Genomic DNA, 14,987 nt, shown 5'->3' with positions numbered 1-14,987 from the left:
TATTGATTTAGTGTGACCCTGGGGGCAAATTAACACAAACCATGCCATGAAAATGCTTCCCACAGCATAACCTAAACCAAGCCACTCTGAAGGAATCAAGCATTCAGGCCATGTATCCAAAGTGTGTATGACGAGTACTCCACGTGGAGAATATGGTGAAAGGATGATTAATCTGATATTACTTTTTTCCTGCCTACTGTGTATGCAACCCTATGTAGTTGGCAATGGACTGTTCTCAATTTCTGACCCCATTTGCTGATGTCTTTCCCATAGATAGAAATGCAGTCACTTTGTCACAGTTGTATGGTGTCCTGGGATACATGAGAATATGCAGTGGACATAAAAGCTATTGTCAATTCAGAAACATGTTCCTGTGAATACATGTGAAGTGTAACCTTTTTGATCACGCCAAATTGTTTCGCATTTTATGATAAATACAAACCCTTCATTTTGATCAAGTGATGTGAAAGATTCTGATGATAAAACTAATTGTTGTGCATTTCTAAAGGACAAAAACAACTGTATTCAAAGCAATATAATTCCATAATATCAAACCAGTTTATTTTGAGGATTCTGAAGTTTACCACTGTTATGCACCTTTTGAGGCAACAGTAGAAAAATAGATTCAGTGAAACTAAATGCAACTTAGTACATCAATCTACAAAAGTGTTTTTATGATACCATACACAAGTACAATGTACCTGCTATAAATTCAACACAAGCAATCACACATTTCAGATGGTTCAGTTTCAAAGGTGCTAAATAAAACTATGTACACAAAACTAGCTACATGAGTTTTCAAAGACCTATTTGATGCAGGCTGGTAAGCTGGTAGAAAAGGCTTGCATAGACATCAAAGTCACTTCTCCAATAAAAGCCCAGCCGCAGGCGGGGGAAGGCACTGACTTCTACAGCAAAGAGCAGAATGAGGACTTTTTTATTCAATGGAACACTGTCCTGGAAAATAAAACAACTACTCAACATGAACATGGGGAGGAATCGGGAGTTTTGCATTTTTTCCCCATGAAGCAAGCTTTAGATGGAAAAAAGATTTTTCTGCCCGGCAACTTCATAACGGCAAAGCGGGGAGCAAATTATCTTCAGATCCTCTACACACATTCCTGTTACTTTAAAAGCAAAGACACTTCGATGGGGGGGGGGGGGGGGGGGGGGGGGGATAAAATGACATCTAAACACCTACAATTTTGAACAAGTTGCCCTAAATGCATAATATTTAAGAACAAGACAGATATTAAAATAGATTCTGAGACAATCTTTATGATTCATACCACACATTCTTTGTAAAATGTCATGACAGACAGAAGTACACAGTGTTGTCCAATACAGTACAAACACAAACCTTCAACAACCACTCGTGTGATAATAAAAAAAAAATCATTAACAATTCATTAAAATGGGATGGAACTCAATCAGTTATATACAACGTCCACGATAGACTGGGGTGGAGATATGACTGGCTAATGCTCAGACAGGAATCGCCAACCCGTTCTTCAGTCTAAGAATCCTTTTGTTCAATTTCTATTTGATCTTTTCCCTTCGGCTAAGAGATGGGTTGCCCCTACAGTGCAATGTTGCTCGTGTGTCATAGGTTGTATAATTCAAAGAAGAGCTGAATGGATGTTAATGGGCTTTCATGTTTGCACTTGCATGTTTCTGTTTCCCATACTCTGAATGTGCAGGTCCACGATCCTCCAGGAGGTGGCAGAATGGAGGCTATAGTGATACTTGGTATAAGGTGGTAAAGTGAGTGTCATGCCACTCCATTGCAGAAGAACTGTGAAGCCACTGGTGCACAATACAGTCACGTAAGCGATTAACAGGGGTAGTAACGATGACATCATACTCGATTCATAATAAAAGGTTACTTAAACTGAATATTCCAAACGTGTATTAAGGCTTTATATTTGATCATTTGATGCTATCGAATGAATGGGGTTCTAGCATGTTGACCACCTCTGTGGTCAATCCTAATCATCTCAGAGCCTAGAGCTGATATGTACATACAGACCTGACTAAGGATGGGAGTGTACAGTACTGAGATTGTTTAAACACCTGTGTATAAGAAACCAGTCCTCGCAAGCACACGCACACACACGCACGCACACACACACGCACACCAGTTTGGCTAAAAGACCAACAAACCCCCACTGCCCCATTTGACTACTGTATAGTTGCCATGGCACCCTAAACCCTAATTCATAAAGTATCGCTCAATGCGTTGCATCTTTCTGTTACTTCCGTCTTTCGTCAACAGACACAACAAAGTGTCAATTAGGCTTCATATTTGTACTGTCTCAGTAACCAACCTGCCCACAACCCTCCCCTCAGACCTCCTCTTGCATTCGAGCCAGAGTCTCCTCTGCAGAGGCTGTGCTAGTTAGCACTGGACACAATTATAAACCAGAAGGACAATGGCAGCATTGCCGACCTACTTCCTGTCTGATCCACTTTCCGCCTTGGGTGACCTAGCCTCAGCCCATTACTCATCAGGCACTCCAGAACTTGGACCTGGAAGGGGGGAAACTAGTCCGGTGAGGTGCTATAGGAATGCTACAGGAAGAAGAATGGAAAGTAGAAAATCAAGGGAGGAAGGAATACAGCCTGACATGTTTGCACATGATTTTATCACAATGATATCTCTGTCCCGGACCGTGTGCTGTTGTTCACTTGATTAAAATCGAGATTCATATCCAGCCCTCCTCCCCCATTCTATGCAGGGGAGAGAGGGAGTCCATATTTAGTCTTGATTAAAAAATATCAGTTCCATTTTTGAGCCATTGCTTTTAACCTATTCTACTTGTAATTAGCATGGCACAGATCTAACCATTCTGTCATTACAAAGAAACTCAGCCAGGAAACCAATCTTCCTTCCACCCCAATCCAACTCAAGTCTTTCTTTAAACCAGCAGAACTTATGGTGGGCATAAAGAGATCAATTGCATCCATTGAAAATCAGCAGAACTTATGGTGGGCATAAAGAAATCAATTGCATCCATTGATTGTTGACCTACAGCTCTCAGTCTTTCTACACTTTCTCTGATGGATAGCACTGTGTGACAGAGGTAGGACAAAGGGACAGACTATAAATAGCAACTATCGACCATCCCTTTTCCCTCACTATCTCTTACACACACACACACACACACACACACACACACACACACACACACACACACACACACACACACACACACACACACACACACACACACACACACACACACACACACACACACACACACACACACACACACACACACACTTAGTGCTTTGCCATCCACTTGCCATCCTATTCTATCTTCTCATTTTCCCTTTTCATAACTCAACCCCACGGTCCTCCACTGGGGTTAAAGTGCAGATTTCTTGTAAGGGTAGTCAGGTTTGTTGGGTGACCTGCGGTCTCTGGCAGCCTCTTCACTGACACTATGAGGCTGATGGAGGGGCCCTGAGCCTGATGATTCCCCGGCTACAATAACCATGTCCTCTGGGTCTTCTCTGGAGCCCGAGTGCCTCTCCTCATACCCATCCATGTTTCCACTGGGGGATCGCAAATGGCCGAGGCCATGTGTCAGGTCTGTCTCGTTGGATCGGCCCCTTGGGATATGTCCTATCCTGGGCTGGGCCCCGGAGGGGCTCGCGAGAGCCCCATCCTGCCTCTGAGAAGCTAGACCCAGGACATCCAGCCGCAAGGGATCTGGGGCAGTGCGTCCTGGGGCGTGGCCCTGGGGCTGGGATTCCGAAAGGTATGAGGATGGGAAAGAACTGGTGCCCTTACAGCTGTGGCTGTAGAGGTCTGGTCCTGCAAAGGACGGCAGGGGATGAGAGGAGGTTGGGGTCGCAGGTCGACAAGAGAAGTCATATAGGTCAGGGAACTCAGCCTGGGCCTCCAGCTTGGGTTCAGGAGCATGTCTCTTACAGGAGTGGCCGTGTCCAGGACCAAGGTTGTGACTGAGACGCGTGGACGGGCAGGGGCCATGGGGCAGGTGGTGTGGGCCCGAGGGGCCCATAGGGCTGTGAGGACCTTCCCGGTCCATCTCTGCCATGTGCTGCTCCCTCAAGGTCATGACTGAGACACCCAGTGCAATATCAGGCATGAACTCCCTCATCACCGGCTCCATGCTCATCTGGACCAGGAGACACAAACACAATTCATGACTCAACTTCAAAATTCGGCTGCACATGATGATCCCAGTGCAAATGTCTGCAGTTGCACTCGAGTAAACAGGAAAGCAATACAAGGACACTGCACAGCTAGCAAACACAGGCACGCACGCACACACACACACTCTCTCACTCACCGCCTGCTGGTCAGACATCAAGGCTCGGCCCATAGCCTGTGGGATGGTGCAGTCTGGGGGCTGGGGCCTGGGCACAGAGGAGTAGTCCGAGCCACCATGCTTGACGGCCGCATGGCGTTGGATAACGGTGCGGTTACAGGGGTAGGAGAAGGAGCGGGTGGGCGTGGGCATAGGCACGCGGGGTCGCCATGCCCCCTTCAGCTGGGCGTGGCCGGGATTTGAAGGGGGGTGGTAGGGGGGAGGCGGAGGAGGTAGAGGAGGATGAAAACCCGGCAGCCCTTCCAGCTCTGTGAACATGCTGTCCATGGCTGGGCTGCTGTTTACCCGACAACGACCCACCTGGCGCAGAGCCAGGATCGGGCTCTCGTCTCCAAAACGCTCATCTGGGAAGAACTTGTACGGGTTCTGAAGAAGAAAGAAAGAAAGAAAAAAAGACGGTTAACTATATTGTTAGATCTTATATTTCCCAGGCTAGGACAGAGATGTTGTGACACTGGAAAAAAAAAGGTCTACATTCTCCCTGGGAATGAGGTCTGCGTTTGCTGCGGTACCAGCCCTCTTATTATCCTAGGCCTAGTCCTCTCCTCTACCCTGGGGACATCTAAGCTCCCTGCCCACCTGCAGTAGCTCCGTGGCTCCGTCTGCGAGACCAAACTCCCGCAGCACGCGCAGCTGAAGCTCATAACTGACGGTGGCTCCCTCGCCACAGTTGAGTGCGTAGGACCTCTGCACCTGTTCTGTATGTCTCAGCTCCTGAAGCCTTCGGATCATGTCCTTCACCATAGATAGCCGTGGCACTGAAGAAGAAAAAAAAAACACACAAACACGCACAGACACACACACACACAATTCCGTCAGTAGAGATAAAACCATGTATTACAATAATATTGCATTGTACTCGGCAGAGTAGCTCTCCCATGATGCTCCAGAACAATCTGCATAAACATCTCTTCTCAACGTCTCTGAGATCACAACACCCCCACCAAAGCCTCAAGATACGCAATTATGTGGGCTCCAAAATAGACATACGGTATGAACCCCTCATGGGGCAGAACTTAAAAGATACACATTAAAATAACATGATGGAGTATAAAAAATCACATTGAATGATATACTGGCATACAGTAGTGAAGACCTATATCACCTCCCCAACTTCCTACTCGTACGACAGGAGGAGGTTGGGAAGGTGGAGAGATTGACCCCTGAAATGCTGCACAAGTACTGATGGCAAGCTATACTGGGAATGTAGCAGTGCCTATCTACCAATATGTGTGCAGCTTATGTTTTTAATTAATTAAAAATGTGTAATCTTTTAGAAATGGCAGCATGCTGAACGTCTATTTTGCACTACACAGACGTTTTCTTCTGGGCGCCCAGAGTTTAAATAGTTTAAACTCTGGGCGTTTGGAAGCGTTTAGCAGAGCACCTTGAGTTTTCAGCTGGGACAAAATGCTTTGGTGTGCATGTGGCCAGTGAGTGTTCTGTTTTTGTATTATTATTTTATTTAAAGTAGCCAATTATGTTTTACATAATTGTGTAAAACATAATGTGTCAGTCTGTTTAAAAGGCTGTCTAGCTGGGGATGCACACACAGATTAGACACACCAACGGACCGGAAATGCGGTCGAGCATGCGGCATGCGCTGCTCCGTGCTTGCGGTTAGGTTAGGGTTTGAGGTAGGTTGTCGGTCTAATGACAGTCGGACCAATAGTATGTCTAAACTAAAGCCTGTACCCGTCTAGTTGAACAATTAGGATTATGGCCGATTGGCCGTATCTGATTGGAAAGTGGGACAAATTTGACACCCGTGTGTGCCTGAACTGCCACGATGCTCCATTATTGGCAGTCCATCGCTAGCGAAGATGACGCAGCATGTTTGCAGTAGTGACCAAGATAAGGAAAGCCAACAGTGGCTTTGTCATTTGCAACTTGATACATGATCCTCTTACCTGGAATTTCATTGGCTACCACCGAGGGAGCTGTGGACTGGCTGCCGGCCATTTGCTGGTGGTTGATCATATGACAGCACTGTGGCACAGCATTGTTGACCATGTAGAGGGTGTCGGGAACATTAGACATGCGCACCAGTCGCAGGCGCACCAGGTCTGTCTGCTCCACCATCATCTCATCCAGCACAGACTGGGGACAGCGAGAGATACATATGCGAGAGATATATATGCTATGACTGATGTGGAGTGGTGAAGCTCTGAATTCAAGAGCACTAAATGGAGTGTGAAAGCTAGCTCCACTGCACCTAATGAGTCTTTTCTCGGTTAAAGTATGAACTCATAAATATTTATGTTGGTGGGTTGGCATATATGGCAGGCAAGGAGAGAAGTTGACTATTATTGAACAATCCCGGCACTTCTGAACTATGAACATGAACTAAAAAGGTTGTCAAGGTTCTATATGGGACAGATTAATACCTTAGCCTCTTCCACGTAGGGAGAGAACAGACGGGGGCGCACGTAGATGCCAGCGTTCTTCTGCCTCAACCAGGCGTTGGCTTTGCCCCCCTCAGCTGCTGTGGGCAGCATGTCTGAAGGCGGGGTGCTAATCAGACCTCTCTTAAGCTGTTGACAGAAGGCACACACGTCAATGCTCAGTTTAAAATAAAATAAAGGATGCTGGCAATGACATATGTACATACAGGCACTAATGCAGCATTCAAGACCACTTGGAACATTTATGACCCCCAGAAATTGCTTTCAGCGGGGGGGAAACACGGATAACCACAGGAAATTATACAAGCACAGTATGTGTTGAAATAGGTAAACAAACACTTTTATAATATTCAATTCTACCCACTGAAGATGACGTGCTCAGGTCAGGGACATCGTAGCTCTGAAATGTGCGATTTTATGATGTAAAATTCAGAGTCGGATGACCGGTTCCATTAGTCCGTTTCACAACTCCGGTATCTTGAATGCAGCACAAGTAAAGGCAGTCAGAAGAACTACTAACCGCATCTGAGAGGACATCACTGTTGGCAGGTAATATGTGCTCAGTCCTGATAAAGGGAAGCAGGGGAGAAAGGATCTCCTTCAGTTCCTCCACATCCAGGTCTCTCCTCTTCACCCCCCGTTTGTTCACACTGTGGGCAGTGCCGCTTAGCAGGTTGGGCTCTGGGTGGACAAAGGTGTCAACAACATCCATGAGCACCAGCGGTTTCTCGTACAGAGCACTTAACCACGACTAGCCTTTTTTTCAATCTGTTAAATTGACCCTTCATTGTACCACCACCTAGGGCCAGTGCCTTTCTCACTGTCCTTTCAAGTTCAATGAACTATGAAGGACAAGTGTTCTAGGTGTAATTGTTTAGATTTAACATTGTCTGCAACACACCTCTTAAAAACGTACACCAAAAAGGTTGCCAATGGTGTCCACAGAACATAAAGATGCAGACACCATCAATGTGGTTCTTAGTGTCTTCATTTTCGGGGGAAAAGTTAGGCTCCTTTTGTAGTGCTTGTAAGTGTATTTTGGAGGCTGGTAAGTGGGTAATTTTCTCAGAGCCATTAGGGGTGCTTCTCAGAGGGTAATTATAGTGTGTATTATCTTACCCCTGTCTGCCATCCTCTTAATAAGCTGCTGCTCGCCCCACTTAACAACGTACTTGAGGATGTCCTGCTCACTCGCCTGTGAATGAGACCAAGGTAGAGCGATAAAAGAGAGAGAGAGAGATGTGAGATAGAGAGGAGGAAGAGAGGGATAGGAAAGGGAGCAATAATTTATTAGGACAAGGTTAGATATTGTGATGAGGTACAAAAGTAGAAGTGGTTGAATGACAATAGGGGCAACAGAAAGGATGAGGTCAGTACAGGACAGGTCAGCTTCACCTCAACCATCATGTCTGATGCCTGAGGAGCTCCACGGAGTAGATGAGAGCTCAGCTTGGATTAGGCTCTTGGTTTGAAGGCAATCTCCCTCAGGGAAATGTTCTCACAACTGGAGACTCCAAGTGGCTATGTCTGTGTATGTGACTGCTTCTTATGCAGCTACTGTATGTGCTTCGCATTTTCACAAAGTAATCACATCAAACTAACTGGGCTCCTGCAGACTTGCATGAGAACACAAAGCTGAAAAGTTCACACACAACTACAGCTGGGCAATGGGACGTAAATGGTTTAGCCCACTGTAGATTGTCGTGGTTTTTTTAAAACTAGCTTGATAACACAATTAAATATTTTGTCTTTGTTTGTATATTCCCCAATTAGAAATCAGACATCAGACAGAATAAGACATAACACAGGCTAAAGGAAAAGCAAAGGAGAGTGAAAACAGGAGGAGATGATTTTGGCGTATTATTTTCTCCAGCAACATTCAAAGACACAAAAAAGGTGACGTGGGTTGGGTTTAGTAGACAGTCATACCTGTAGGTAGTCCGACTGGATGGCGCTCTGCAGGTGCTCCTTGCTAAGCTCATAGAGAACATCGGAGGAGACCACCTGGCTGAACTCTTCACATAGGAAATGCGTGGCCTGCCGGTGGACCCACTTTGAGCCATAGGGCTGGGAGCTCCACTTTAGGATGGGTACAAGAGAGTCGATGGACAGGCTCTCCACGATAATGTCCTCACAGCCTGGGCGGAGGGAAGCGTCAGTCAAACAATCGAACAACAATGTTAACTCATACAGTATATTTCAGACTTCCCCAGAATACACATGCCACTGCTGCCTTTAACCCTGTAAACCCCAGCGATGCCTTTTAGCAACATTTTTATTTCAATTAATGACTTAATTCTTTCTGTTCTTTTTTCACCTAAACATCCTCATTGATGTTCATTGTTTAGTCTTGCAATGCCATTTGCAATGGAATTTATAATTCTAAAATAGATACAGCAAAGTGATTCAACAAACTAAAAAGTAGCCATCATATAGCAACAGTTATTCAAAACTACCAACTACCTCCGGTGGTTTTGACTCCATTAGCCTCCACACTCAGCTTTTGGCCTTTAAAAAAAAAAAATCAGAGCACATACCAGAACAGCAGGCAGTGGTTTAACTCTGTAACACAGCAGCCCACAGAAATGCCTTTGATACCTTCATGTGTTTCAGTCTTAAGCTACCTCCCCTCCACCACACTAAATAAACACAGCAGCGAGAGGAAATGTGCCCCCCTGCTCAAAACGTGCATGTGATGTGTGTACACACATTGAAAATATACGTCTGCAAAACTCCAAAATGCTTAAAAGAAGAAATGCACTGGAGGCTTATGAATTATGTACTTCTACGCAAAGTGATGACATCAAACTATTTGGACAGAATCACACTCAGGGGGGATTCACACTATGGTCCCAGGTGCGCACTCGGGACCACTTGGCAGATGTTTTGGTAGTGTGAACTGTGAACGATGCGTACCGTTCCCGGGAGCGGATCGCCCAACCGTACCCGGGAACGCAATCAATCAAGTCTCGGATACGGATTGCTGCAATGTGAAAGCCAGCCGTACTAAAAGGAGGAAGTGGACTATAATCATACTTTATATATTTTTACTATTTTACCTGGGTTGTACTTCTGGTAGTTCTACTTGAATGTTGACAAAAAATGATTGATAATCCGTTAGTGTTTGAGTAGCACGAGCCTAAAAAAAAAGAAAAAGAAAACCCACATGCGATCCAGCTATACTCCAGCACCTGGCTAAGATATGTATGCACTTCATTTAGCGGAGAATATCTCTACTGTTCTTGGCTAATATGACTACTGCGAACAACTTAGGAACTGTGAGAAATTCTCTATCCGGGGCAAAATACCCGGAAGTGACCACACCCTTTTTTAAATACCCGCTACTTCAAACATGGCTATCTTCTAAACCGTTTGTGCGACAGATTTCCTGAGGTGCTCAAAATGTTCAGAATGCTCATGTTTGAATACTCAATAGACCATATGCACACGGCGGTCATCTTTCCACAAGTTAATGGCAGTATGGAAAGTGGAAATGAGCCGCAATTTGCCATTGACCGCCCATACATGCAAGCAGACAAATTCCTGTCTAATTGTATTAAATTACGTCAAACTCACCAACATTGCAGCTGTACGAAAAGCTTGAATGATCCTCTTTCTATCTGCAAAGTGTTTGTTTCATAAAAATGCACCGTAGACACGTTATGAACTACTTTATGTCAAGAAATTCCTTGCAGGTGATTTTTTTGTGTTGGAGTGTGTTGGAGTTTGGAAGCGCTCTCAACATCCTGCTGCCTCCTGCATTATGTGCAAATTCAAAGCAGGTGGTGGTACGCAGGTCCGTTGAGTGAATATCCAACGAGCGCTTCCAAACTCCAACACTCCAAAATCACCTGCAAGGAATTTCTTGACATAAAGTAACTCATAACATGTCTACCGTGGATTTTTATGAAACAAACACTTAGAAGAAAGAGGATAATTAAAGCTTTTCGTACAGCTGCAATGTTGGTGAGTTTGCCGTAATTTAATACAATTAGATTAGATTAGACTTTGTGGATGTTTGGATGTATGGGCGGTCAATGGCAAATTGTGGCTAGTTTCCACCCTGCCATTAACTTGGCAAGGAAAGATGACCACTGTGTGCATATGGTCTACATGAGTATTCTGAACATTTTGAGCATCTCAGAACATCTGTAGCTCCAACGGTTTAGAAGATAGAGGCATGTTTGAAGTGGCAGTTAAATAATTTCTCACAGTTGTTCGCGGGGGGTCATATTAGCCAAGAATAGTTGATATATTCTCCGCTAAATGAAGTGCATACTGTACATATCTTAGCCAGGTCCTAGAATACTAGGACAAAAATAGCAAGGCTTAGTAAATGACGTTACCGTCATACAGATGAGAGATAACGTTACATTGCACTGTTTAAGACCATACGTGCACTTTTTATTTGCTCTAAACTCGAAAGTGACTCTTTTTCTGTGATATGACATTTTCTGTCTCTCAAAGCCCCATAGTCCACAGCGCCCCTCTGAGGCACATAAGTTGAATGAAGAAGTGTCTCGGCCAATGTGAATCATGGCCAGCGGGGGACCAGGCAACCGTAATCTGGAACGGTTTGAATCAAACGGACTCAGTCCGTCTCAGTGTAAATCCTCTATTAGACTAACATGCACTTTAGTGGAGGAGCTTTGGGAGATTTCGCACTAATTCGTCGAAAAACATATCTGTGCCAAATTTGGCACAGATATAGCCCGAGCCGGCGACCTTTGGGGTCACCCCAGCGGCCAAATCCACTTGGCCACCATTAACATCTATAATCATCATGTCTCTGTATGTACGTGTGTGTATGACTGTAATCCACATAACTTGAGAACCGTTCGCCCCACCGACTTCAAAAACATACCCACACAGGGAGTGCAGTGCTGGTCTGACCCACGGTTGTCCAGAACTGCCACAAAAGGCCTCTGCCCGGGCTCTGGACAGGGCCCCTGCCCAGGCTCCATATATGGAGCTGGCCATGTTCTGACTTCACAGATATGTTCTGACATCGGCATAGATCCATATTTGGGCATGCCTGACAAAGAACTCCATATGGGCATAAACGGGACACATACATATAGTTAGGCAAATCTGGGGAAAAAATGCTTACCACTAGCTTTTTTCACAGATAAGATCTGTCCATGAAGGTGTGTACTATCACATATCAATTTGTTTCCCTTTGTGGCCCTTTGTGACAGCTACAGTATATGAACAACCTATATAAAAGGCAAAATTAATGTTAAACTAGGGGGTTTTAATGATTCTGAATGTGATGACCTCATCACATCAGAATCAGAATCAGAATATCTTTATTGTCATTGTACAAGACAACGAAATTGCCAGCCAGCTCAGTGCATTTAAAACAAAAGACATAATACTCTATATAAAATACAAACATTTAGAATCAGCTATGGCTATGGCCGTTTTTAGCCTAAGGAGTGTTGTTCCTGCAAGTCTAATGATTGCAATGGATTCAGAATCATGAAAACCCCCTAGTTTGACATGTCACATGCTACTTAAAGATGACGTGGCGTGATTTTTATCCACCCTAAAACATGATCATCAGGTATTCAACAAAGTGTACAGTATTTGTTAAAATCTTGCTTTTATCCAGACACGCCCACCAGTTCACTAAGTATGCCTGGTTTGCCTGTTGTATGTTGTTGTTGTATGATAAAGGGGGAGGGGTTAGAAGAGGGGATGATATTGTGCGTCAGCATATCACTGTTTTTTTCATTGGCACGTTTAACTGTCAAGGTTTCGGCCTCCAGGAAGAAACCCTAAATACAAAGGGAAGACATCATGGCACATAACCACACCAAGGGGTCTAATGAAGCACTGTCCCCTTAAACACATGAAAAACTGGAAAAACTCTCTGCACTCCGTCTTTAAAGCATAATGAAACTTGGATATTTTTTTGCCTTATATAGGCTGTTAATGGTGGCCATATGGATTTGACCGCTGTGGCGACCCCAAAAGTCGCTGGCTGGGGCGCCCTAGCTAAATCGTTAGAGCATGCCCTGGGCTATATCTGTGCAAAATGCTTTGATGAATTAGCGCGAAATATCCCTCTTTTACAATATAGGCTCTTCTACTACTTAATAGGTGCTGGCTATTCTCACTTCAAAAAGAGGAAAGGCTTTATCAACCCCAACTCACACGTTTGAGTGTAAACTTGCCGTTTACAAAATGCTGTACGCCCTCCTCCAACTGTATATACTTTCCCATTTTCAACAGTTTTGGCAATGTAAACACTAAACATGTGTTTTCTCATGCCAATAAAGCTCCTTTGAATTGAATTGCAATGCCTGCTCCTTTTTATTTGGAATAATAGTCACATATGTGAATGCAAAGTGGACCCCTGCTGTGTATTAAATGCATGGCCCCTGTGTTGTCCCATTTTTTCGTCTTTTTAATCTCCTATTAACTAACTGGAAGAGGAGATGCTTTGCATTCCATACATCTGCTCCTCCCTTTCCTTTACCTCTCCCTCATACCATCTTTCACTCACTCCACCTTTGCGTCAGACACACATCTAGTAGTTCTCACACACAAAGGCGCCATCGGGGACCAGTGGCACATGAAAGCCGGCTCTGCTCCCGATTACCCCATTAGCATTTACAGCACCACTGAGTCTTTTTAAAACGCAGCACTTTATTATGAGCCGAGGTTAGAAGCAGCGTTATATCTAATACAGGGGCGCCCCCAATACCCCCACCCCCCCTCCCCCCCATTCAGTCCGGCGAACCGGTCCCCATTGTGGTGCATGTGAAGTTGTTGAGGTACCCTCCTCCCCGCACAGGGTGGGGGAACCCATGAAGTCGACACTCAAGACTGGTTACCACATAGCTCTGATCCATAGCCCTAATGCCCTTTGCTGCCGTTTGCATTAAGGCTATGCCACTCTTTGCTTCTAGCCTTCGCATAAAATGCAGACTAGCCTCTCCTCTGTAGCGAAAATATAAAAAAAATTACCTACTCACCAATACAAAGGCGGGTTTGTGTAATTAGAAAGCCTACTTTCCTTACTTGTTTTTTCCACCGGAAAAATATACTTTTAGTTACTCCACTGTGTCCTCTACCGATATTGCCAAGAGAAAAATCTCCTAGACAAGATCTTCCTTCCGAGAAAAAAAATCCCTTTCTGGCTAAAAAGGGACGTTGCCAAAGCATTTTGGGGGATCCCCGGCAAAAAACGTTGAGAACCCCTGCAGTAGAGGGTACAGTAGACTAGTAGAGGGACCCCCACATGGTAACTCTGTCATTTCTTAACTGTTTCAGACGCGGGGTGGCTCGCCGGAATCGGGCCGGCACCCTGGGTGTGTTCCTGTGGGTCTGGAACTTGAACCGCCCGCCCTCCTGGAGTTGCACCACACACTTCACACAGGTGTGATTTTTATATTTACACTACTGATGGGGGAAAGTAGACCCTGTAGCTTTAAGCAGTTACCATTACTTTAAGAGTGTGAACCCGAGCTGTGCTCATGCAAGGTCACAGAGTGACAGAAAGATTCCTATATAGTGTCTGGAAAAGGAGAGACACGTCAGAATTCTCCAGGACAGACCAACCTCTGGCCTGTGCTTCGAGGGGCGCCCCGATCAACGGACTGATATGATCGAATCTGATTCGTGATGTAACAGTCGTATTTGCTTTCATATGTGTCTTTGCTGTTCATATGCATATCACATGACCATTCAATTTGGGATAAATATGGGCAATCAATAAATGCCAGATCTTGTGAATCCATGATTTTAAGTGTACAGCCTGTTTATTGGACTATTAGATAACCCTCTCACAGGATGTCGCATCACTACAGACGAGAGGCTGGTCTGCATTTATGCGAGCGTAGGAAGAGAACAGCTCCATAGCTCTAATGAAGGCATTAGAGCTATGGACCCAGAGCTAGTTACCACACTGCTCCGGGCAGTGCACTTCCCCCCCCCCCCCCCCACACCTCCGCCTCTCAGTTCTTCTGCCCCTTTTCCCATACGGTTGTCACGTTTTCCTTTTACTTTATACCTGATGTAAACAAGTCTGCTATTTCTGGTTTCATCCTCGTAGCACTTTTTGTATTGACCTATTTCAATCAAGCTTGTTTGTGAAATGTAGGCTATATAATTGTACAATCCTATGCGGTAGGGTATATTAATGTCTGTAGTTATGAATGCTGTAGTTATATGTACATTGTACATATTCTACTTTATCCACGGGATTCAGCGTTTT

General features: G+C 44.9%; 1 protein-coding gene across 3 annotated transcripts in view; it reads right to left on the bottom strand.

Annotated features, from left to right (window-relative positions):
• Positions 1 to 921: 921 nt before the first annotated feature.
• btbd7 (BTB (POZ) domain containing 7) overlaps positions 922 to 14,987 on the bottom strand; it is a 32,219-nt gene continuing 18,153 nt past the window's right edge. For all 3 annotated transcript variants that reach the window (XM_083792397.1, XM_083792396.1, XM_083792398.1), the window contains 8 exons: positions 8,693 to 8,901; positions 7,883 to 7,958; positions 7,284 to 7,444; positions 6,746 to 6,892; positions 6,269 to 6,458; positions 4,938 to 5,116; positions 4,320 to 4,724; positions 922 to 4,145 (listed from right to left, as the gene is read on the bottom strand). In XM_083792397.1, the coding sequence (XP_083648523.1) occupies positions 3,369 to 4,145; positions 4,320 to 4,724; positions 4,938 to 5,116; positions 6,269 to 6,458; positions 6,746 to 6,892; positions 7,284 to 7,444; positions 7,883 to 7,958; positions 8,693 to 8,901 (2,144 nt within the window). In that variant the 3' untranslated portion in view covers positions 922 to 3,368. The remainder of the gene's footprint in view (positions 4,146 to 4,319; positions 4,725 to 4,937; positions 5,117 to 6,268; positions 6,459 to 6,745; positions 6,893 to 7,283; positions 7,445 to 7,882; positions 7,959 to 8,692; positions 8,902 to 14,987) is intronic.

The sequence above is a fragment of the Protomyctophum parallelum genome (assembly GCF_964188405.1).
Source record: "Protomyctophum parallelum genome assembly, chromosome: 20".
Lineage (NCBI taxonomy): Eukaryota > Metazoa > Chordata > Actinopteri > Myctophiformes > Myctophidae > Protomyctophum > Protomyctophum parallelum.
The sequence above is the reverse complement of the archived record's forward strand: the minus strand, read 5'-3'. Positions and strand labels throughout refer to the sequence as shown.